Raw genomic sequence first — 23,323 nt, 5'->3', positions numbered from 1 at the left:
TGGGCTCTTGCCCTTCCAAGAATCGGGCCTGAGGACAAGGGTCCGTCCCCTGAACAGGGCCAAGGGCGTGTGACAGTGAGGTCTTCCATTCTCCGAACGTCCTTTCTCTGACCGCGCACAGCCCTGAGACACATGGGCTTGGGAGGTGAACAGGGCTTCCTGGTTTCCTTCGTGCTTCGGACCCTGGGTCTACTGCGGCAGGCTCAGGGCTCGGCTCTGTGGCAAAAAGAAGACCCCGGCCCTGCCCTCGAGGTGCCCACACTGTTACAGGGAGAGCAATGCCCGCCCACTAGGATGTGCCCGCCTTTACTTCTGCCTCATCCTCACCTCGGTATCGGGTTTTGTGGCCATGACCATCCTCTGGTGCTTTTACAATAATCCTTTATTGCTGAAATGTAACGTAATACAAAAAAGTGCACCAAAGAGTACAGCTGAATTATCCCACAAAGAGCACAGCCGTGTAACCGCTTCACGGGGCAGGAAGAGGAAGTGTTGCTTCTTCATCTCCACTGTAGCTGCAATTCTGTGTCTGCAGACTGGTGGGACAGGGCCGTTGCCGGTGGGGGGAGGTGTGCCGGGAAGCCAAGACAACTCCAGACCCCAGGCCGGCCCTTCTACCCTGACCCTTGGGAGGTGGGCAGACTCCACAATTCCCCTCAACAGAAGACTGTTTTCTCAGATGCTTCTCCAAGTCCCCACAAAAACACCAATCCCGGAATCCTTCAAAGAGATTATAAGTAAGGAGAGGCCAATCTAGGGTAATGACTCAGGCTTCACTTGTGTGTCTGGGACCTACAGACAAGACAGAAAAGTCTGGAAGCTGGAGGCCAAGGGAGCGGCCGTGGAAGACTACAACTCCCACCATGCTCCGAAGCAGCGACGCCTGCGCATTGAGCGCCGGTTGCCCATGCGGCCCTAGGGCTGGGAGCGCCGCGCCGCGCTCCGCTGCGGGGGAGGACATGGCGGAACCTTCCCAGGCCTCGACCCCGGCCCCGGCCACTCAGCCCCGTCCCCTTCAGTCTCCAGCCCCTGCCCCAACTCCGACTCCTGCCCCTAGTCCGGCTTCAGCCCCGACTCCGGCTCCCACTCCGGCACCAGCCCCCGCCCCAGCTGCAGCGCCAGCCGGCAGCACAGGGACTGGGGGTCCTGGGGTAGGAAGTGGGGGGACGGGGAGCGGAGGGGATCCGGCTCGACCTGGTCTGAGCCAGCAGCAGCGCGCCAGCCAGAGGAAGGCGCAAGTCCGGGGGCTGCCGCGCGCCAAGAAGCTCGAGAAGCTAGGGGTCTTCTCGGCTTGCAAGGTGGGGGCGGGGCCTGGGGTGAGAAGGGGGCGGGGCTTGGGGCATCCCGGGGCTCGGGTGGGAATGGGGGCAAATCTGTGGCTGGGGATCGGCTCCCCGTCCCCAGTTACAGGGCTGTTGACGGAGTCTTCTGCCGCCAGGCCAATGAAACCTGCAAGTGTAATGGCTGGAAAAACCCCAAGCCCCCCACTGCACCCCGCATGGACCTGCAGCAGCCAGCTGCCAACCTGAGCGAGCTGTGCCGCAGTTGTGAGCACCCCTTGGGTAAGGCAGGTAGTGCCCTTGGAGCTGGGGTGGGAGCAGGTGCTGGGTCCTGCTTGGATGGGCTTTTTTGAGTGTCAGGGAGCTTTATCTGTGAAACTAAAAATGCCCCCTTAAGGAGGGATTGGGTTGGGAGCATGTATTCTCCCAAGGGAAGAGACAGGAAATCTGCCAGCCCAGAAGAGACAGGGTCCACCCAAGGGTTGACGTAGGAGCAGCCGGTCTCATTGCCGGTCACACTGGTTGGAGGGACTTAGGTTGTAAATTGGCTGGTGATGAAGAGGGGCGGGGAGCTCTGGTGATGTGTCCATTCTTCCCAACCCTACCACCTGTCCTTCTTACAGCTGACCACGTGTCCCACCTGGAGAATGTATCAGAGGATGAGATCAACCGGTTGCTGGGTATGGTGGTGGACGTGGAGAATCTGTTTATGTCTGTTCACAAAGAGGAGGACACAGACACTAAGCAGGTCTATTTCTACCTCTTCAAGGTGAGTTTCATCCAAGTGAGTGTGAGTGAGCAAAGGAGCTGGGGCTGGGGAGTCTGCAGCTCTGAGCTCCACTGACCCCTACTCCTCCCCCTTCCTCTTCCTCCAGCTCCTCCGGAAATGCATCCTGCAGATGACCCGGCCAGTGGTGGAGGGCTCCCTGGGCAGTCCCCCCTTTGAGAAGCCTAATATTGAGCAGGTGGGGTGAGGGAGTTGGTAAGAGAGTTGGGGGCATCTTAGAGGAGTCAGGAGCCTGTGTTCCCCATCCTCTTCAAGCTGAGAACAAGGGACCGGTTCAGAGAAGGGAGGGAGTTTGGGGCTCAAGATGGACATGGGGGTGGAAAGCGGGGGAGAAGTTCTTCTTCACCGAGAGCCCCAGAGCGAGAGGTGAGCTTTAGCTCCCCTCAGGAAGCACCAGGTTTTGGGTAAGAAACCCCTGCTGGCTGCTCACATCTCCTTCCTGGTCTTGTGCCCTGCCCACTTCTCAGGGTGTGCTGAACTTCGTGCAGTACAAGTTCAGTCACCTGGCTCCTCGGGAGCGGCAGACGATGTTTGAGCTCTCAAAGATGTTCCTGCTCTGCCTTAACTACTGGAAGCTTGAGACGCCTGCCCAATTTCGGCAGCGGTCTCAGGCCGAGGACGTGGCTACCTACAAGGTCAATTATACCAGGTAGGCCCAGGCAGGGGCAGCGTTGGGGTGGGGGAGGCCTGGAGGCCCAGCCTGGGTCCAGCACCCCCGTTCTCCCTTCCCACCTCCCTGCTGCCCACAGGTGGCTCTGCTACTGCCATGTGCCCCAGAGCTGCGACAGCCTCCCCCGCTACGAGACCACTCACATCTTCGGGCGAAGCCTCCTCCGCTCCATCTTCACGGTGACCCGGCGGCAGTTGCTGGAGAAATTCCGGGTGGAGAAGGACAAGCTGGTGCCTGAGAAGAGGACCCTCATCCTCACCCACTTCCCAAAGTAAGGCTTGTTCTGGCCTATCAGGATCTGCCCCAAGTTCACATCCTCCCTGTTGTCCCCTTTTTTCCAGGAAGGCTTCCTGGAGTGGTCTCCTTCTCCTCCAGGAGGCTTCTGGGATCTGGGTGTCTACCCGGCAGACTTGTCTGGGGCCCAGTTGTGACTTGCCGGCATTTGCCTTTGCGTGTACTAGTCTGGGAATGGCAGGGACATGGCCCGTGTGCTAACTTGACCCCTGTCCACGCCCCTGGTAGATGGGATTCATTGTTTCCCATGGGGCCTGGACACAGCCTCAGAAGCACAGTGCGCCGAGAAACCAGAGCTTACGCTTGAGGGGAAACCGATTTCCACTCCCGTCGTGGTCCTATCTGTGAGATTTTCCTCTGTTCTGCTATACTTTCCTCCCGTTTTAAACCTGGCTCATAGCTACCCGGTATAAGAAGCCTCCACTGACTAATGCAGGCCTTTCAGCCCCCCTTCTGCCGCCCGCTGGGACTACGAGGGGGCAGGAGAGGATCCTGAGACCCAGGGTGACTTGTGCACTTCCCACGTAGCTCAGGAAGGCGCCAGCTCAGACCCTGTCCCTGTGTGCCACACACTGTGGTAGGCTGCGCCTCTGTTCTCTGTCTAGATTGTCCTGTTCTGCCTCTGACTAGGGGCTCCCAAGAAGCCGAGGACTGTGTTTTCCCCTAGTCTGAAGGCTGTCTCCGTTCTTCGGCTCCTAATTCCATGATAGTTGGGTCTCTCAACCTGCCTCCAGTCCTTCTGACGTCTGGTCCAGGCTGCTGCCTTGGTTGGAGGACAGAGTTGTGAGACAGCCTGTACCCTCCCCACAGATTCCTGTCCATGCTGGAGGAGGAGATCTATGGGGCAAACTCTCCGATCTGGGAGTCTGGCTTCACCATGCCGCCCTCAGAGGGGACGCAGCTGGTGCCCAGGCCGGGTACGTGCCCCAGCAGGCTCTGCAGGCTCTTGGCTTGGCCTCCCTAGCAGAGCTCAGCCCTCTGCCGGGAAGAAGCACTGCGGATGGCAGCAGTGGGGACATGCAGGAGGGTGTGTCTGGGGAATCCTTTTTTGGGGACCTACCACCACCTCTGACCACCCCCCATCCCTGATTTCACTCCCTCTCAGCCACAGTCAGCACGGCAGTTGTCCCCAGCGCCCCCCTCTTCAGCCCCACCATGGGTGGGGGCAGCAACAGCTCCTTGAGCCTGGATTCCGGAGGGGCTGAGCCCATGCCAGGTGCGTACTTGACCCCTGACCCCTGACTCTCATTTGGCCCCCCTAACCTCTCTTGCTGTCCACCGGAGACCCTGCCAACCTTCCCCAGCAGGTGAGAAGAGGAAGCTCCCAGAGAACCTGACCCTGGAGGATGCCAAGCGGCTCCGCGTCATGGGCGACATCCCCATGGAGCTGGTCAATGAGGTCATGCTCACCATCACAGACCCCGCTGCCATGCTGGGGCCTGAGGTGGGCAGCCTGGCTCCCTACATAGTGTGGGGAGGGGGCTCACCGGCCAGAGGCCGCAGCTCACTCCCTTTCCTCTGGTGCCCAGACGAGCCTGCTGTCGGCCAACGCAGCCCGGGACGAGACAGCCCGCCTGGAGGAGCGCCGCGGCATCATCGAGTTCCATGTCATCGGCAACTCGCTGACACCCAAGGCCAACCGGCGGGTGTTGCTTTGGCTTGTGGGGCTGCAGAACGTCTTCTCCCACCAGCTGCCACGCATGCCCAAGGAGTATATCGCCCGCCTCGTCTTTGACCCGTGCGTCCCCACAAGGGCCCCAGCCCCAGGCACCATGCCCGTCCCCAGCCTGTGGGAATACTTGCTCCTCCGCTTCCGGCTCTGAATACAGCCCTGGCCTCCAAGGCTCTAGGGACCTGGGAGGCATTTGGGGACCAGGTAGGGGCCGTGACCTTTCCCCTCTCCCCTTAGGAAGCACAAGACTCTGGCCTTGATCAAGGACGGGCGGGTCATCGGTGGGATCTGCTTCCGCATGTTTCCCACTCAGGGCTTCACAGAGATTGTCTTCTGTGCCGTCACCTCGAATGAGCAGGTCAAGGTGAGTGCCTTGGCCCCAGCCCCAGTCTGCACAGAAGGGAAGCCACAGTCTCCAGTCCCTCTTTCAGTGGCCGGCCAGTTCCTCCCAGCCCCACAAGGGGGCGGTTGTCCTTTGTAACTGCCTTAAGAAAACACTTTAGAGTCCCCAAACCAGTAATGCTCTTATTTTCTTTTTTTAAAGGTTTATTTATTTTATATAGAGAGAGTGAGTGAACGCATAAGCACACAAGCAGGGGGTGGGGCAGAGGGAGAGAATCTCAAGCAGACTCCCTGCTGAGCGTAGAGTCCGATGTGGGACTCGATCTCACAACCCTGAGATCGTGATCTGGGCTGAAATCAGGAGTTGGCCACTTAACCGACTGAGCCACCCAGACACCCCTACCAATAACACTTTTAAATGAACCTGAATTTCTTTCAACACCGGAAAATTCACATATACTGAGGAGTTACTAGTTTTTACACTAGCCTGGTGCTGGGTGATAGTCCTGGGTTCTGTTTTAAGTTGGCATAACAGAACCTGGTAGGGTTCCCACTTCTCCTGGTTTCTGTAAGCCAGATTTGCATGGTGCCACTGGGTCTTGAAATGTATGGGAGATACTCTCTCTTTAGGGTTCAGATTTGAAATGAGTAGGGCCCTTGTGATTCCTCTTCCCCTTCCCCCCTCACGCTGAGGCCCAGGAACTGGGAACCAGTGACATGGGGAGCGCAACTTCCTGGTTGGGATTTCAGTCCTGGCCTTACCATGGCTGGCTGGTTGACTTCGGACACATTTCCTAACATCGTTAACATAGTTGGGTTGCAGGTTTTGGTTTCTTGGGGTTTTGTTCTCTGGGAAATGGAGATAAAAATACTCACCTCGTGGACTGACTCGAGAGGCGGTCTGTAAAGTCCCAGGCACCACACGAGGCCCTGAGTAAGCGCTTAGAAACCCAGTGTCCCTCACTTTCTCCCCACAATCTCCCATTCTTCTGCCAGTTGCCTTTCCTCCTCCCTGTCCCGGGTCCCCTGGCTGCCCCTACCTCCTCTGCAGTCTGCTCTCTCCATTCGAGGCTCCCCTACTAAGCCCTGCTCCCCTCCCCCGCAGGGCTATGGGACTCACCTGATGAACCACCTGAAGGAGTATCACATCAAACACAACATCCTCTACTTCCTCACCTATGCTGACGAGTATGCCATCGGCTACTTCAAAAAGCAGGTGACCCTTGCCTCAGCCCACACTTGCCTGCTGCCTGGGGCTAGAGGTCATCCTGTCCAGCCTGCTGGTGGGGATGGGAGGGAAGTCTTCCGTGCCCAGCTGCCTGCCTCCCGCTGCTGCCCCAGTGAAGAGTAGGGACCTGTAGGCAGGCTGGAAGAGCTGGGAGACTCTTGAGGGTGGTTTGGGAAGGGCAGCTGACCTAGAGCCTTCCCAGGGACAGATTAATTGAGCCCACACAATACAGAGCCCCCCGCCTGCACACCAGCTACCACAGAAGGTGATCCGGGAACCAGGGAGAAGGGGACATGGTCTGCACGGCCCCTCAGGGGGCTTCTGGGGGAAGGGTGATTCAAGTTGGAAGGGCCTTGCTGGTGGGTCAGGTCGTGACTGTCCACTCCCTAGGGCTTCTCCAAGGACATCAAAGTGCCCAAGAGCCGCTACCTGGGCTATATTAAGGACTATGAGGGTGCAACATTGATGGAGTGTGAGCTGAATCCCCGCATCCCCTACACGGAGCTGTCTCACATCATCAAAAAGCAGAAGGAGGTGTGTGTGCGTGTGTGCGCGTGCGCACGCACTCAGCCCTGGGACTTTTCACGTGCATGGGGGGGGTGAGCACACGTGTGTGGATATGTGCCACACGTATGTGCACTTGTGAGGTGGGCGTGGGCCAGGATCTTGGTTCTTGCTTTGCCTCTCAGGGAAGTTAGGAGGTGAGGTGCCTGGGCTCAGGGGCAGGGCCTCTGCCTCTGGTCCGGGGAGGGTTGCTGCTGGGGCTGGAGTTGGCCTCTCAGACCCTGCCTTCCCTCAGATCATCAAGAAGCTGATTGAGCGCAAACAGGCCCAGATCCGAAAGGTGTACCCCGGGCTCAGCTGCTTCAAGGAGGGAGTGAGGCAGATCCCCGTGGAGAGTGTCCCCGGCATTCGTGAGCAGGGGTCTTGGTGGGGGAAGGGGCACCCTACTGGGGGTGTGTTCTCAAATTCTTAGGGATGCTCTCCCCACTCCCTACTTTGCAGGAGAGACGGGCTGGAAACCACTGGGGAAGGAGAAGGGGTGAGTATTGTGTGGAGGAGGCGGGTGTCGGGGGAGGCAGAAGGACCCAGGGCCTCAGACATGGCATCTCTTGCCCCAGGAAGGAGCTGAAGGATCCAGACCAGCTCTACACAACCCTCAAAAACTTGCTGGCCCAGATCAAGGTGGGGTGACCAGGTTCCCTTCTGGGGGCACCTGCGCCAGTGGCTGGGGTGGGTGGTACTCACAAGCCGGGCGGAGGGCACAGTGGGCCTGGCTCCAGCTCGACTTTCCTCTCTAGTCACACCCCAGTGCCTGGCCCTTTATGGAGCCTGTGAAGAAGGCAGAAGCCCCTGACTACTACGAGGTCATCCGCTTCCCTATCGGTGAGGACGCTCCATTCCTGCTCCCCCAACCTGCCCCTGCCCCCAAACCTCCCTGGGCCCCACGGCCCTGCCCTCCCCAGCCTCCTAAAGCTGTGCCCTTACGTCCCACCGCCCCAGACCTGAAGACCATGACCGAGCGACTGCGCAGCCGCTACTACGTCACCCGCAAGCTCTTCGTGGCCGACCTGCAGCGGGTCATCGCCAACTGCCGCGAGTACAACCCCCCGGACAGCGAGTACTGCCGTTGCGCCAGCGCCTTGGAGAAGTTCTTCTACTTCAAGCTCAAGGAGGGAGGGCTCATTGACAAGTAGTCTCTGGCTTTGGACCGCAGCCTTGACCTGGAATGTCTCCACTTCGGGTTCTGATCCGATGGCCAGGAGGCGGCCCTGGCGGCCTGGTGCCTCTCAGCTCCAGACGCTCCAGACGCTCCAGCCCCCAGCCCTGCGGCCCTTCCTGGAACTGCGGGTGCCCCCTGCCTGCACACACAGCTTTCGTTGTATCTGACCTTGGGTAGGGGTCTCCTGGGTCCGGGGCTCAGGCCCTCCCAAGTGGCTGCTGGCTAGAGGATAAGCCCTGACCGGCCCCAGTGGCCCCCCAGCCCTGTTCCCACTGAGCCGTGGAGTCTTGGAGTCCTGGGCCTGACCCAGCCCATTGTTTCCTTGAGGGTGGGGACCGCACATCTTAGCGTGAGGGAGGGGCTTCAGTGTTTGAAGTTCAACTGGGACTGGAGGGGCCATGCCTCTCCCCTCACCCTGCACTGTTCTGTCTGTCCCCCAGGAGTGGGGGTCCCGGGACCATTCATTTCCTGGCATTAATCCCTCAGAGGGAACAATAAAGCTCTTTTTTTTTTTCCTCTGTGTGATTGTTTCTTTGGTAGGGTCCCCCAACCTTGGCAGGTTGACCCCATTCCTGCCTGGACCTCCTGCAGAAATGGACCTATTAAAGCTCAGATGGATGGGACACCTGGGGGGGCTCAGTCGCTTAAGTGTCTGCCTTCCCCTCTAGTCATGATCCGGGGGTCCTGGGATCAACCCCCCCTTCTCAGCGGGGAGACTGCTGCTCCCTGTTCCTCTGCCACTCCCCCTGCTCCTGCTTTCTGGCACGTGCTCTCTCTCAAATAAGTACACGCTTGAAAAATTCCACTGGTGCAGGGGCTACCCTCCCCCACCAGCCTCCTGCCTAGTCCCACGCCTCTGCAGTGATGGCACCTGTGGGCTGCAGCCCCCACTTCTCCCTGCTCCTGGTTGCTCCTGGTCCAGGTGTGGGGGCTGCAGGGGTCCCAGTCTCCACCCAGCCGCCTTGGACTGGGTGTACATGGTTACAGCTGGCTCGAAAGACGTGGGGTCGGGGTTGGGTGGCTGAGACTGCGCTGTTGGGGAAGGGACCAGCAGGACCCAGGAGGAGTGAAAGGGTACTTTCCTGCAGCTTTGCTGGGGGAGGGGGAAAGGGGAAAGGGAGAAGGGAGATTCCTAAGGCTGAACTCTGCCGGAGCTGACTCCTCCCTCAGTTTCAGTTTCTGTTTTCCGATTTCTACTCAGCCCAGGGGCACCGGCATCGGCAAGGGCGTCGGCATCCGGCTAAGCTAAGCTGGCCCTCGCCTAGGCAGCCTCGGCAGCCTTGGCAGGTGTTGCAGATAAAACCCGACAGGGCAGAAGTCAGGTAGAGTTTGTGTTACTTCTGCCTCCTGTCTTGGCCAGATCAGGTTCCAGGTAGATCCCTTCCCTGCCCTGCCCCACCTCCCTCAAGCAGGGATGGGGTGGTCTCGGGCCCCAGACTGGGCTGGGGGGGGGCGGGGGGGGGGACTGGGAGTTGGGAGGGGGCTGGGTGGGCCAGGGGTCAGAGTCTCCTTCCATTCTCAAGATGGAGTTGCGACCCTACCAGTGGGAGGTAATCATGCCTGCCCTGGAGGGCAAGAATATCATCGTGTGGCTGCCCACGGGGGCTGGGAAGACCCGGGCAGCTGCGTACGTGGCCAAGAGGCATCTGGAGACTGTGGACGGAGCCAAGGTGGTGGTACTAGTCAACAGGGTGAGTAGCCCACACTCCCCTCGGCGGGGTCTCAGCTCCTCAGGTGTCCCCAGAGCCCGTCAGGAACTCCGGGGCTGCTGTGGCCACCTCTAAGCTCACCTGACTTTTCTCCCATTCCTGTCCCCAGCCCAGTCCTGGGGGGGGTCACCTTGCCGCCCATCCAGCTTCCTGCCCTCACCTCATTCTCCGTCCACAGGTGCACCTGGTGAGCCAGCATTGTGAGGAGTTCAGTCGCATGCTGGACAGACGCTGGGCCATTATAAGCCTGAGCGGGGACATGGGGCCACGAGCTGGCTTTGGCCACCTGGCCCGGAGCCATGACCTGATCATCTGCACAGCGGAGCTTCTCCAGATGGCGCTGACCAGCCCCGAGGAGGAGGAGCACGTGGAGCTCAATGGTGAGGGCTGTGAGTGAGGGCCAAGGGTACACACCTGAGGCAGCCTACCTGCTGCCCCCAGGACACCCCTTCCAGTAAAGCTGCGGGACATTTGGTGGGAGTGAGGGGTTCCCCATTCACCATACACCCTCAGGAAAGTCAGCCTGGCTATGGTGTGGGATCTGCGGCAAGTCCCCCGAACCACCCCCGCTGAGCCTCAGTTACTAATGTGTAAAATGAAGATAAGTCACCCCTGCCTAGGCTGCTCTCCGGAGCCCCGGTGCAAGTTGAGAAAGGAGGAAGGAGAGAAATGACCTGTGGGGGCTGCGTTCAGAAAAGCTTATGGGGGAGGAAGAGCTTTGCGGGTGTAGGTCACAGCCTTGCCCCTCATGTCCCCAGCCTTCTCCCTGCTCGTGGTGGATGAGTGTCACCACACGCACAAAGACACTGTCTACAATGTCATCCTGAGCCGGTACTTAGAGCATAAACTCCAGAGGACACGGCCCCTGCCCCAGGTGCTGGGGCTCACAGCCTCCCCAGGCACTGGCGGGGCCTCCACGCTCAAGGGAGCCATCGACCACATCCTGCAGGTCAGCTTGGCCCCCGTGGCCCTGCCCCTACCAGAACCCACCACCCCCGCCACCTGCCCCATGCCCTCCCCAGGCTCTCCCAGGCACACAAGCTCCAGCCTCCAGTGGCTTCTCACTGTGCTTAGTAGATTAGACTCTGCCGTCTCTATCGTGGCTTACAAAAGTTCCATGGACCCAGCCTGCCTCTCCAACCTTGTTTCTGGCACCCTCCCCTCACGCCTACTCTACCAGCCTTCTCTCTTGGTCTTGAGCATATCAGGTCCTTCTCAGGACCTTTGTACTCGCTCTTCCTTTTGCCCTGAATGCCCTTCCCCCTGCACTTGACCTGTCTGGCTCCTCCTTGTCACTCAGGGAACAGCTTAAATGTCACCGCCTCAGAACCTTCCCCTGCACCCTAACAAGCCATCCAATTTTATTGTCTTCAGAGCTCATTAATACTGCCCGAAACCCTCCCATTCTGCTAGCTTCACTGGTTTATCATCTGTCTCCCCAACTCCAAAATAAGATTCTCTGGATCCCCGCTACCTACAACAGCCCTGGGCACAGAGCTGGCGAGCAATAAATATTTGTTGAGGAAGTGAATCCCCACTTCCGGTGGCCCTGCTCCAGGGCCGCTGGGACCTCACCAGTCTCAGAGTTCCGCCCACTGTCCTCACAGGACTGTCCCCCATTCGAGTGAACCCTTTTGTCTTTACCCAGCTCTGTGCCAACCTGGACACATGGCGCATCATGTCACCGCAGACCTACCGCCCCCAGCTGCAGGAGCTCAGGCCTCAGCCCTGCAAACAGTACAACCTCTGCCACAGGCGCACCCAGGTGAGTGGGGCAGGGGGGGGGGGGCATCTGGTGTGAAGTTAGGGCACCTGGCCTTGAGCTCTGACTCCACCCACTGGAGCTCTGGGACTTCCGGGTACTTGCTTATTTCTCTGAGCCTCTATTTGTCGGTTGTGTGAAATGGGGAAGCTCCAGCCGGTGCCCACAGCCTCTTGTTTGACTCCCTGATGCCTTCTGGGGCATCTGTAGAGACCCTGTGGAATGCTTTGCAAACCCTACACCTCCGGCCCTACACCTAGGGCTGAGGCTTTCTCCTGTGGTGTGGACACTGTCTGGCGTCTGCTAGGACAAGGGCTGCATAAGGACTTAGACATTGCTGTCCCCGGGTCAGAGGTCAAGGGCACGCAGTAGCTGGAGGACCGCAGCCTCCAGCTGGGACTCCATATCCCGGCAGGCTTCTCTCTGAGCTCCCTCTTCTCAAACACCGACCTGGCAGCAGGAGCCATGCGGCTTCAAGCGCAGATCAGCTCCCCCACTGGGTGCTCGAGGCTGCACCCTGCACCCTCTTCCCCAGGTGTATGGGAATCCCTTCACGCCCTCTTCCCCTCCAGGACCCATTTGGGGACACACTGAAGAAACTCATGGACCAAATCCACAACCGCCTGGAGATGCTCGAGTTGAGCCGGGACTTCGGGACGCAGAATTACGAGCAGCAGGTGGTGGAGCTGAGCCAGGCTGGTAAGGGGGGCGGTGGGCGCGGAGGGCCTGGAGGTTGGGACCTGCCGGGGCGGAGCTCCCCCTAGGGGGCGCGGGGCGGCGGAGTCTAATGCGGGAGAAGGCCTGGAGGGTCGTGGCTGCTCAGACCCTGAGGCCTTTCCATCCCTCCCGCAGCGGCCAAGGCCGGGCTCCAGGAGCGCCGGGTCTACGCTCTTCACCTGCGGCGCTACAACGATGCGCTGCTCATCCACGACACGGTCCGTGCTGTGGACGCCCTGGACTCGCTGCGGGATTTCTACGACAAGGAGCGCGCCACGAAGACCCAGATCCTGCAGGCCGAGCGCTGGCTGCTGGCGCTGTTTGATGGTGAGACCCGCGGGAACTGGACTAGACGGGACCCCGACGCCAGCGCAGGGTGGCAAGGGGCCAACGAGGGTACTGGGGCCCTGTTTTTCTAACCGAGAGTCAAGGACCTGGATAGGACAAAAGATGTATGCCCTCATTTTTAAAGGTTTGTATAGACATGAAAACGAATTCATTTAGTTGGGGGGACTGTCTCTTGAAGGTCTGGGGTGTTGTGATACCTTGAAGCTGGGAAAGGGAGGTGGTCAGCGAGTGGCATTTAAGGCAAGAGGCCTCAGCAAGCCTGAGGGGCGGGGCAAGGACCTTTCTGAACAGAGACACCTGAGGTTGAGTTCATCCTGGGCAGCAGAGGTCAGAGATGTGTCTGCAAAGAATTCTGTACTGTAGGCCCCTGGTGTCAGGCTGGGTCGGGGGGCAGAGCGTGTCCTTGAGTGTTGTCTTGGGGCCCTTCCGGGGGAATCAGGAACAGATAGCTTCGGGCTCCCTCTACTCCTGTCCCTGTGAGCCACACCCTCTCCCGCCCTGCCCTGCCCACCTCCAGGCCTGATGCCTGTGCCTCTGTTTTGGGCCTTTCTGGCAGATTACAAGAATGAGCTGGCCCACCTGGCAACATGCAGCCCGGAGAACCCAAAACTGGAGACGCTAGAACAGATCCTGCGGGAGCAGTTTGGGGGCAGCGACGACCTACCCCGGGGCATCATCTTCATGCAGACCCGCCAGAGCGTCCACTCCCTCCTGCTCTGGCTCCAGCAGCAGCCGGGCATGAAGACCATGGACATCAGGGCTGACGTGCTGATCGGGGCAGGGAACAGTAGCCAGAACACCCATATGACCCAGGTGTGGGCTTTGAGGAGAGGAGCCGGCACTGGGGGAGTTCTTAGGGGAGAGGGGTGGGGTAGAGTCTTCACGGAGCTGTGGCGGCCTGGTTTCCCCAGGCAGAAGGCAGAGAACAGGGGGAGAGGGGTGCACTCTGAGATCCCCGGTACTGAGGGTTTTCCTCGTTTGGGGATCCCTGGGCACAGAGAGGCTGACACTTGGGGAATCTGCAGGGAAGGAGGTAAGTGCTATCTTCAGGACAGAGGATCAGAGGTCTGGAGTCCCTTGCTGGAGAAGAATAGGTCCTGCTACCTCCTACCATAGACAGGTGCAGGCCCTTAAGAGTCTGTAGGGGAGGCAGGGGTTAGGTGGTCGGTCACCTGGCAAGACGGGCAAGATGCTGGGGGTAGCGGTGGAGACTCAGGCTCCCTCGGAAAAGGGGCAAACTCTTGAACCAGGTGAGGCAGGTGAGGCAGGCAAACCACTTGGTGCCCATCCTCTTGCTCCTCCCCCACCCCAGAGAGACCAGCAAGAAGTGATCCGGAAGTTCCGGACTGGCACCCTGAACCTCCTGGTGGCCACGAGTGTGGCGGAAGAGGGACTGGACATCCCCCAGTGCAACGTGGTGGTGCGCTACGGGCTCCTGACCAACGAGATCTCCATGGTCCAGGTGCGCAAACCCTGTGTTGCCAACAGCCCTCAAAGGTCCTCGTGAGACCACAGGCCCACTCAAGGCGGCGCCCAATCTCCTCCCTCAGGCCAGGGGCCGCGCCCGGGCTGGTCAGAGCAAATACTCATTTGTGGCAACCCAAGGCAGTCGGGAGCTACGGCGGGAGCTGACCAATGAGGTGCTGGAGAGGCTGATGGAGCGGGCTGTGGCCGCCGTGCAGGAGATGGACGAGGCCGAGTACCAGGCCAAGGTCTGGGTGGTCTGCACACCGTGCGGGCTGGGGTCGGGGCTGAGGGCACTCCGCCTGCAAGGCCTCTGGCTGCACGGGCACACACAAGCCCCCTGTCCCCCCCCCCTTTCCTGGGGACTGATGTGGCCCGCCTGGGAACGTTTGAATGGCAGGGAGGGTAGAGGCCAAGGCTGGGGCTTCCTGGGAAGGCAATGACCCTTCTCCAAGATGCCATGTCACCATGTATCTGTGAGGGCTGCCTTACAGCACTTCTGGCCCCAGGCTGGGGGAAACAAACAAAGACATGTGCACAAAATAAGCCCAGAACCAGGAGTTAAATCAGTTTCCCCTGAGGCAGGGTCACCATTGTCCAACCTCACCCAGGACGGTCCCTGTGGATCCCTACCATCCCAGCATAATTATTAGTGATGCCCCATGTTACAGTCAAAGAAGCAGCTTTGCACAAAATCCTCCATAGAGGAGGCAGAGACTTGGCAACAGAGCTCGCCCTACTCCCAGCATTGTCCCTGCTCCCAGCATTGCCCCTGGTCCCTATTCTTTTTCTCCACAGACCTGCTTCTCGAAGCTCCAGGGAGGGTGGAGGGAAGTCCCTTCTCTTCGGGAAGCCCTTAGACCCTGAGAGTGTTCCAGGGGTCAGGCCTGTGAGGCCCCAGCTCTGCCTGGTGTCCCCTCTGACCCCAGATCCGGGACCTGCAGCGGGGCGCTCTGGTCAAGCGGGCGGCCCGGGCAGCCCAGCGGGAGAGTCAGCGGCAGGAGTTCTCGGCCGAGGAGGTGCAGCTCCTCTGTGTCAACTGCATGGTGGCTGTGGGCCATGGGAGTGACCTGCGGAAGGTGGAGGACGCCCACCACGTCAACGTGAACCCCAACTTCTCGTGAGGCCAGGGGAAGGGGCTGGCAGGATGAGAGGGAGGGAGGGGCGTGGTGGGGGACGGAGAACGCCTCCCATCCAGACCGTGCCCTGAGACTTTGGGAGCTGAAAGGGCATTTTTGACAAGTACCGAGTCCGTATTTTCAAGCGGCTGGCTGGACAGGTTTTATCACTGCCCCATTTCGCATGTAAGCAAACAGAGGCTCAGAGAGGCAGAGTGACTTGTCCGGGTTCCCACGGCCACTGGGTGGTTGGGCAGGCACTGCCGTTCAGGACACCAAATGCTGAGAGGCCACGAACTGGGCTCCCCACCCACCTCCCCATCCAGTCCCACCTACTCTGAAGACAGAGGGGCTGCTTGTCCCTGAAGCATCACCCTCTCATCCTCTGTCCCCTTGAGGGTAACCTTCCCCCATCCTCCATCTGTCCATCCATCCATCCGCTAATTAAGTATTTACTAGGGAGCCCCTGTGTGCCAGGCCCCTGGGCCAAGGTTCTGCACACCAGGTCCTCTCATTTAAGGAGGCAGCATTTTAACGAGTTCTTGTAGGACGGATCAGGCTGGCGGGGGGGGGGGATGAGCTGAGGCAGGGATGATTGCGAGCACTGCCTCTGGCTGGCTCGTGTGGGAAGGACCGTGAAGGCTGAGACCCCGAAGAGGACAGGCTGGCAGGGGGAGAGCCGTGAAGTTCAGGCCTGAAAGTCTGGCCTTTTTCCCACAGGCAGAGAGGAGTCTTGGGTGGATTTTGAGCAAGGGAGTGTCAAGGTCAGATTTACATTTTTAGAAGGTCACCCTGGCAGTTATGTGATGAATTGGGATGGAAAGGTGGAGCCGGTAGAGGCACCGGGGGTGGGGTGGTTAGAATCATCTGGGTGTGTAGTGCTGAGGCCTGAGCCCAAGCAGAGGGCACGCAATGAGGCCGCACAGGCAGAACTTACCGGAGGGCAGAGCTCCAGGCTCTGCGGAGTCTCTGTGCCTCTTAGCCGGCAGAAGAGCCTGCGGAGTCTCTGTGCCTCTTAGCCGGCAGAAGAGCCCGAGGCCCAGCAAGCAGGAGGGCATGAGGACTGACTCCCATTCCTCTCCAGGATCTACTACAGTGTCTCCCGGGGGGCTGTGGTCATTGACAGAACCTTCAAGGACTGGAAGCCTGGGGGTACCATTCACTGCAGGAACTGTGGGGAGGTAAGTGTTCGGGCCTCAGCCCTCAACTCCAGTCTTCAGAATCCCTAGTCTGAGAGAGGAGGCCCAGCCTTCTGCCATCAGGACACCCTCCTGCTCCACTGCAGGAGCCCCCAGTTGGAGGAGAAGGGTTGAACTGCTAGCTTAGGGAGCCCACGATGTGATTGCGGAGACAGCTCTGAGGTGGGAGACACAGGCCGTGCATTCACAGATCCCCCACCTTGAGGAGAGAAGCCCAGTCTGAGGACAGTGACCCCAGCCCAGCCTTCCCTGTTCCACCCTCAGGCCTGGGGTCTGCAGATGATCTACAAGTCGGTGAAGCTGCCGGCGCTCCGGGTCCGCAGCATGCTTCTACAGACGCCCCGAGGGAGAGTCCAGGCCAAGAAGTGGTCCCGCGTGCCCTTCCCAGTGCCTGACTTTGACTACCTGCAGCACTGCACCCAGAACCTGGCAGACCTCTCCTTGGAATGAGCCCCTTGTCACTGAAGTGCCCACCTCCGCCTGCAGGGGGCAGGAGAGTCCGCAGAAGCCACTGTCTTCCCCTGGCAAATTTTGGGGCCCAGCCCCTCCAGCCTGAGTCATCAGCTTGGGGGTGCCATGCTGACCAGCCAGCCACAGAGGAACCTGGGGCGCCCAAGCTGGCTAAGACTCCCACGCTGAGGAAGCAACTCGGGGACCACAGCTCGCCCCCAAGCCCCCCTCACACCCACAGATACTCAAATGCACTGGATAGAGGCAGGGTTTGGAGAGGAAACAGAGGCAGGAAGCTGTCCACACTCTACTAGCAATGAACACAGTTTCCCTTGACTCCTTAACATTCCTTCCCCTCTATTTTTTGAGGCTCCTCATAAATTGAAAATAAACTAGTAGAAAATTGCTATAGAAAAAATGTGGTGGGGTGCCTGGATGGCTCAGTTGGTTAAGTGTCTACCTTCAACTCAGGTCATGATCTCATGGTCCTGGGATCAAGCCCCACCTAGGGCTCTCTGCTCAGCGGGGAGCCTGCTTCTTCCTCTCTTCCCCACTCATCTCTCTTGCTATCTTGGACTCTCTCAAATACATAAAATCTTAAAAAAAAAAAAAAAAAGATGTATTTAAAAAATAGATCTGTTGAGGTATAATTGACATAAAATACACTACATATTCATAGCGTACAGCTTGATAAATTTTAACCTATCCTCCACAATCAAAATAATGAACGTAGCCATCACCCTTAAAAGTTTCCTTGTTCCCAAGTAACCCCTCCCCAGCCCTGATCTGCTTTGTGGTCTATTTTTAATGTTAAAGTTGTTTTGTTTTTTAACCACCCCTCTTTATGGTTCCCATGTAACATTATTTGGAGAGCACATCACAAGTTTAAATTTGAGAGCCATCCAGAAGGTGAGCCGCCCCCCCCCACCCCCTCCACCTCCTTAGAGGCTCCAACCCCAGCAGCGCCCCCTCTGTCTTCCCCTAACCCCCAGGTCACCTCCCCGGGCTGGGGAGAGGCTGAGATCCAGGACCGCAGGCATGGTGCTCAGATAGGCATGGGAGTGGGGGAAGTGGTAAAGGCCTAAATTTTCTGTTCTCATTTTAACAAGAAAGAAGAGAAAGAAAAGCAAGATCTAGGTTGATTCTTCAGGGAAAGGGCTATTTCTGTAGTAAGAGGCCCAGCAGGCAGGAGTCACCTTCAAGAGGAAGGGAGGGGGCTAGGGCAGAGATTTGAGAGTAGGATGGCGGTCCTTCCTGCCATCTAACCTCCTTCCCTCCTGCTACATCCTTGGTCCTGCCTAAGGGGTAGACGGGGAAATGAAGCCCTCTCTTTCCCCCAGCACCTTCTTTCTCCGATCTGTCTCTTGTCTGATGGAGGCTGAAATTCCAGTTCCAGTCTCTCTGGTCTCCATCGCCCCAGAGGGTATCCCTTTCCCTAGGGGTCTTCCTCCTAGTCTCCAGTGTCCCTCAGCCTTGTTTCCAGGACTCTCCGTTCTCCCTGTTGTCACCCATCTGCTCCCACTTCCCCTGCCAACAACGTGCCTTTTACAGGTCAATAAAATTAGCGACTGGGGGCCGAGGGAGGGGGGCAGGGGCCCAGGGGTGCTAAGCTCAGTGGCCTTGAATGCCGTTGGACGCACGGAGTCTGGACGCCTGTCATTCCAGGGCTAAACGGTGACAGCTGAGGGGCTTGAGCTGGCGTTGGGGGGGCAGGGGCTAGAGTTGCAGGGAGGGTTGGATGGAGGTTAAAGACGACCTGGGCACCTAATGGTCCTCTCAGTGGTCTGGACCCCTATGCCGCTGCCCTTTGGATGGGGGGCCCTGACTTTATACTGGGTGACTTGTCTCGCACCCACCTTGCCAGGCTGGGAGAGCTTTCTTGAGCTAGGATGGAAGGGAAATCTCAGGCCGCGAGAGGTTCCAAAGCTTTCTTTTTCTGGTGAAGCGTCTTCATGTGGACCCACGGCCTCCCGGCCATGTGGGCTAGGCTGCTCGAAGCAGGGGGGTTCGTGGAGTCCTCAGGACGCAGGCAACCTACCTTTTTAGCACTCAAGAAGCCAGAGCTCCAGACCTTCCCTAGTGGCCCTGAAGCTCTCCTCCCTTCCAGCCCACCTGAATGAACCCGCCCACCCGGCCCAACCACGACTCAGGGAGGGGCTCCGTCGCAGCTCCCCCTCCCGGACCCCGCCCCCGAGCCGGGCCCCGCCCCTCCCCCGGCCAGCCCCAAGCCGCCGTGCTCCGGAGCGCTGCGAGAGCAGGTGGCCGCGGCGGACTCCGTCTCTGCCCTGCAGGTAAGTCAGCGACGCGGACTGGTCCACGCTGAGGACCTCGAGGGCAGCTCGGGGAGAACAAGGCAGCCCCCACCACCTGTCCTGTGCCCTGGTCTCAAGACTGGGAGACCCCAAGGGACAGCGAGGACAACCCTTTGGCTCTGCGCAGGGACGCTGGGCAGCTAGCGGGTGGGACTAAACTCTGGAGAAGTTTGGAGGATCCCGGCTGGTTATCCTTGATGCCCCGGTGGGCTCTGAGGGGTGAGAAGGGACAGAGCCGGGCATTAGGCACGTGGCTTTCTGGAGAGCATTAGGTTGGGGGTACTGACTGCAAGGCTCCTGGTGACGACCCACTCACTGACTTGGGTTCTCTGGGCCTCATCCAAGTGCGGCATCCTTTCCTTAGGGATCGATGGGGGTGACCCAAACATCGTCTGTTCTGTGGGTAAACGAGGTAAGAGTGCACAGCTGAGCCGGGACCCAGGTTTTCTGGTAAGCCCGGGGCAACCGCATCATTTGTTACACCTGGGTAACAAATACGTGTTATGCGTGGGTGAGTTGGGGTGAGGGAGCCCGGGGATCATTCAGACGATCTGGGGAGCCCAGAGAGCCTGGTGACTGCCTGTATCTTTTCTGTGTTCATGTTCCAGAGCCAGGTGGAAAAGGTGATCACCGGAGGGAGTCTTCCTGCGAGTGCATTTGTAGGCTCCATGCTGGGGTTTGGGTTGTAGGAAAGGGGTTCTGCCTCCTAGTACTCAAGGAGGGTTTCCTGGAAGAGGAGGTCTGGGGCCGACAGCTCAGATGTCATGCTCAGAGCCACAAAGGAGAGTCAGACTTTGGGCCTTGGTGCTGGGCTGGGGTAGAGCAGAGGACCCCAGACTGTAGAAAAAAGGGAGGTCAGGATGGAGCCCTCTGGATCCAGCCAGGACCCCACAGACCTTCTAGAGATCATCCCAAGCCCAGAGACAGATGGAAATACAGCGGAGGTGGGAGGGCTTCCTGTGTATGTCTAGTTTCCCCATTCCGTTGTCTTTTTCCACCACACAAGCTATCATTGTCAGGAAGTTCTTTCTCCTATCTGACCTTCATCCCTTCTGCTTCTGTGCTCACTTCTTGCTTCTGGGAGGCAGTGTGCTATAGTGGAAAAAGCAGGGTTGTTGTGGTCAGTTAGACTTGAGTTCTATCACCTGTACCTACCGTGTGACCTTGGGCAAGTTTCTTAATTAACCTCTTTGAATTTGCTTCCCCACCTGTAAAATGGGGATAATAATAGAGCCCAACTCATGGGGTGGCCGCAAGGATTAAATGAGAATATGCAGGGAGGGTGCTTAGCATAGTGCTTGGCGCCTGGTGAGAGCTCAACAAGTATGAGTGTCCCCTCCTGGGTAGGACAGCAAAGCCGATCTGCGGGGGCGGGGGGGGGGAGGAGTTTTTTTTTAAACTTGGCCAGAGAGAGCAATGCCCTTCACCACCACCACCCCTCTAGCCCCTGCCCCCTGCTGGTCCCTGGATCTCAGCTAGACCCATCTGGGCTGCCCAGGGCCCCTCTCCTCTTTTGGAGAAGAAGGGGGGTGCCCAGCAGGGCAGGGGCCACTGGCAGCCGGAGCCCACTTGGGGCTATGCCTTAAGAGAACAGAGTGGCTTAGAGACCCAACTGAAAAAAAAAAAAAAAAAAGCCTGTTGCCATCACTTCCCTGCCCTCCTTGCCACCAGAAATCTACAAGTTGGGATCAAGCTGCACTAAATTTTTCCAGGAAGATAAATAATACAAGTGACTAAAAGTCCTGTTTGGGGATTGTCCAAGCTGCCCTCCAATGGAAAGACAGCTTCAGTCCCTGGCCCGAGCTCTGGAGGCTGCTGGGGAAGGCTGGCTCTAGTAATCACCCTTAAACCTGAGCAGGGGAGGGAGAGCCTGTGTCCCCACTGGGTGATTTCAAGGGCTCTGCTTGCATCCCCCTCTGGCCAGCCCTCTCCCTGTGGGCTGAGGGGTCAGCAAGGCCAAGGAGAAGAGGCTGTATGTCCCCGTCAAGATCACATTCTCCAGGGGCCCCTGGGTGGCTCAGTGGGTTAAAGCCTCTGCCTTCAGCTCAGGTCATGATCCCAGGGTCCTGGGATCGAGTCCTGTATCGGGCTCTCTGCTCAGTGGGGAGCCTGCTTCCTTCTTTCTCTCTCTCTGCCTGCCTCTCTGCCTACTTGTGATCTCTCTCTCTGTCAAATAAATAAATAAAATCTTAAAAAAAAAAAAATCACATTCCCCAGATCTGTGACTCAGGAGGTCCCTGCCCAGAGGGTCACCAGCTTGCTGCCAGCCTGTGCAAGCTTCTGCCCTGGGCCGGTTCTCAATGCAGGTTATGTTGTTAGCGTGGGCTCCCCTGAACTTGAAGGGCCACTGATGACGGCTAAGGGGCAGCTCTTTGCCAGGCATGAGGACGGAGCCCGGACGTGAGGCTGGGCATCCACACACGTGCATCAGTGTCCCTTGCAGTGCAGAAAGGAGCTCTCCCTGCACAGCGTCATTCTCCCGCAAAACTCCCTGGAGTGGGAGAAATCTATATTGGAACCTGGTCTTCTAGGTTGTTGTGAGAGCGTCCTTGTCAAGATGGGAGGTTAGAACACGTTGTCATTGAGAGTGTGTTGGCTTGATTTCTAACTTTTAAATATTTAGTCCTGGATAGGTGGGCCCCCACTCGTTCTCCTGCCCCAGGCCCTACAAATGTTAGGAGTGGGATTGGCAGCACCCGCGACTGACGCTGCTGTTCCATGAATTCCCTTCCTGCTCACTCATTCCCTGCCTCACTCAGCCCCGTCAAGCAGCACCCCTGCAAAACCAGGCTTAGGACACACCCCCCTGGACCAGAAAGGAGCTTCAAGGTGAAATGGAGACTGTCAGCTGTCACTAACAAGCAGTCCCCACTTGGGCTCACTGACCTCATTCTCCACCCCAAAATTGGGACAGATTTTTTTCAAATGTCCTGTGATGCTTAAGTGGGAATGGATGAGAGGGAGAGAGTCGGTTGTCTCCTGAGCGCGGGGAGGGTGTGGACACTCTCTGGGCCCCAGGAGCTCAGCCGAGCTGCCGCAGCAGAGGGGGAGGGCTGTGAGGCTGTAGTGGGGGAGGTCAGGGCTGGACCCTACCACCCCTCCCACCGCCCTTCTCGGAGGGAGAGAGGCCCACAGCCAGGAAGGGCCCGCGGGTCTGTAATGTGGGTCCTCCTGTAAGTTTGAATCTTGGGCTCTGGCTGGAGAAGCATGTGGGGGCCAGCTGGCCAGGCAGTGGGGGTCATCCCTGGTGGGAATGAACAGCACATTGGTCTCGACTCCAGTAGAGTGCCCTGTGGCACCTGGACACGCCGTCTGTTCAGAGGAGAGAGACGCACGGACTTTTTTGTGGCCATCTCTTACGCTCCTCAACTCTGATTGGGCTCTTTGAGGACCAGACCTGCCACCTTGGCCCCCGTTGGTGCCCTGGAGGACTTGGTGGAGCTGGACGCAGGCACACTGACCCTCGGACACTCTCGCACAGCCAGGCACACGTGTCCCCCCGCATGAGCTCGCAGATGGCCCTGTCCGCGCTGGCACACCCCTAAACTCTGCTCCGAGGGCAATGTCAGGGATGGGGCCCCTGCAGGCCCATGCTGACACGTGCACCTGGGCTACCCGCCTGCCTCCACCACAGCCACCATGTCACCCTCCCCGATCGGTGACTTTTCATTCACCTTGGGTGACCTGCCAGCTCCAGTGGCCAAGGGTTGGCTTACTCGGGGGTGGCTGGGGGCCAGACTCCTACAGAGCTTCGGTGCTGGGCACAGAAGACAGCAGCAGTGCCCTCCTGGGGCTCCCTGCAAACCTCACTGGACTCAACACTTGGCTCCTCTGCCCCTCCCCCAAATCTGTCTGGAGTGTCCCCAGCCCCTGAGTCTCACTCCATCCGTCTGTCCCTGCGTAGCTCTGTGTGTCTCTTTCTGCCTCTCGGCTTCTAAGTGCATCTGTCCCTGGGTCTCCTGCTTGGGCCTTCCCCTGCGTCCATGCCTTTCATTTCTTTCTGTCCCTTTTCTCTCCCTATCTCTGGGTCCATCTCTTTTTCTGTGTGACTTTCTTTCTCTCTCTCTCTTTTTCTCTGTGTGTCTCTGCCTCTATCTCTCTCTCTCTCTCTCTCTCACACACACACACACACACACACACACACACTTCTCCCAGGCTCTCTCCTTGTCTCAGCTCTGTGTCTCCAAGTGAACGGCATCTCTTGAGTCCGTCTTTCTGTCTTTACCTTTCTCCCTCTCTGCTCTAAGT

At 58.5% G+C, this 23,323-nt stretch overlaps 3 protein-coding genes across 10 annotated transcripts in view; all 3 read left to right on the top strand.

The window, feature by feature from the left end:
* Positions 1-889: 889 nt before the first annotated feature.
* Positions 890-8,509, top strand: KAT2A (lysine acetyltransferase 2A). 2 transcript variants are annotated; one of them, XM_032320557.1, is made up of 18 exons: positions 890-1,298; positions 1,439-1,562; positions 1,904-2,049; positions 2,156-2,245; positions 2,535-2,716; positions 2,817-3,008; positions 3,842-3,948; positions 4,137-4,247; positions 4,339-4,475; positions 4,561-4,769; positions 4,941-5,067; positions 6,151-6,261; positions 6,664-6,807; positions 7,073-7,187; positions 7,279-7,315; positions 7,395-7,458; positions 7,575-7,659; positions 7,777-8,509. In XM_032320557.1, exons 1-18 carry the CDS (start codon positions 960-962, stop codon positions 7,968-7,970), a joined length of 2,514 nt encoding a protein of 837 aa, XP_032176448.1. In that variant the 5' UTR covers positions 890-959; the 3' UTR covers positions 7,971-8,509. The 2 variants fall into 2 exon arrangements, with proteins under 2 accessions (XP_032176448.1, XP_032176447.1); XM_032320556.1 differs by having other exon boundaries at positions 4,336-4,475.
* A 666-nt stretch (positions 8,510-9,175) lies between these two features.
* On the top strand, positions 9,176-17,181 carry DHX58 (DExH-box helicase 58). 2 transcript variants are annotated; one of them, XM_032321329.1, is made up of 13 exons: positions 9,176-9,318; positions 9,520-9,687; positions 9,884-10,085; positions 10,464-10,654; positions 11,354-11,470; positions 12,040-12,166; positions 12,320-12,511; positions 13,089-13,345; positions 13,845-13,994; positions 14,083-14,244; positions 14,926-15,116; positions 16,199-16,295; positions 16,578-17,181. In XM_032321329.1, exons 2-13 carry the CDS (start codon positions 9,520-9,522, stop codon positions 16,761-16,763), a joined length of 2,040 nt encoding a protein of 679 aa, XP_032177220.1. In that variant the 5' UTR covers positions 9,176-9,318; the 3' UTR covers positions 16,764-17,181. The 2 variants fall into 2 exon arrangements, with proteins under 2 accessions (XP_032177220.1, XP_032177219.1); XM_032321328.1 differs by having other exon boundaries at positions 9,176-9,368.
* A 1,111-nt stretch (positions 17,182-18,292) lies between these two features.
* The window catches only part of C18H17orf113 (chromosome 18 C17orf113 homolog), a 51,757-nt gene continuing 46,726 nt past the window's right edge, over positions 18,293-23,323 (top strand). For 5 of the 6 annotated variants that reach the window (XR_004280374.1, XM_032319717.1, XM_032319716.1 and 2 more), the window contains exon 1: positions 18,293-19,054. Coding sequence is in view for 4 of the 6 variants with exons in the window: in XM_032319717.1 (XP_032175608.1) it covers positions 18,880-19,054 (175 nt within the window). In the remaining 2 variants the exon portion in view is untranslated. The other variant, XM_032319719.1, reaches the window with a different exon arrangement.

Source organism: Mustela erminea, chromosome 18 (genome assembly GCF_009829155.1).
Source record: "Mustela erminea isolate mMusErm1 chromosome 18, mMusErm1.Pri, whole genome shotgun sequence".
NCBI classification, from domain to species: Eukaryota; Metazoa; Chordata; class Mammalia; order Carnivora; family Mustelidae; genus Mustela; species Mustela erminea.
The sequence above is the reverse complement of the archived record's forward strand: the minus strand, read 5'-3'. Positions and strand labels throughout refer to the sequence as shown.

Excerpts from the sequence above, each read along its gene's own strand:
- DHX58 (XM_032321329.1), top strand. The coding sequence starts at position 9,520 with ATGGAGTTGCGACCCTACCAGTGGGAGGTAATCATGCCTGCCCTGGAG. Across the intron at positions 11,471-12,039 it reads TCTGCCACAGGCGCACCCAG|GACCCATTTGGGGACACACT; the intron begins GTGAGTGGGGCA and ends CTTCCCCTCCAG. Across the intron at positions 15,117-16,198 it reads AACGTGAACCCCAACTTCTC|GATCTACTACAGTGTCTCCC; the intron begins GTGAGGCCAGGG and ends ATTCCTCTCCAG.
- KAT2A (XM_032320556.1), top strand. The coding sequence starts at position 960 with ATGGCGGAACCTTCCCAGGCCTCGACCCCGGCCCCGGCCACTCAGCCC. Across the intron at positions 1,299-1,438 it reads GGGTCTTCTCGGCTTGCAAG|GCCAATGAAACCTGCAAGTG; the intron begins GTGGGGGCGGGG and ends TTCTGCCGCCAG. Across the intron at positions 5,068-6,150 it reads CCTCGAATGAGCAGGTCAAG|GGCTATGGGACTCACCTGAT; the intron begins GTGAGTGCCTTG and ends CCTCCCCCGCAG.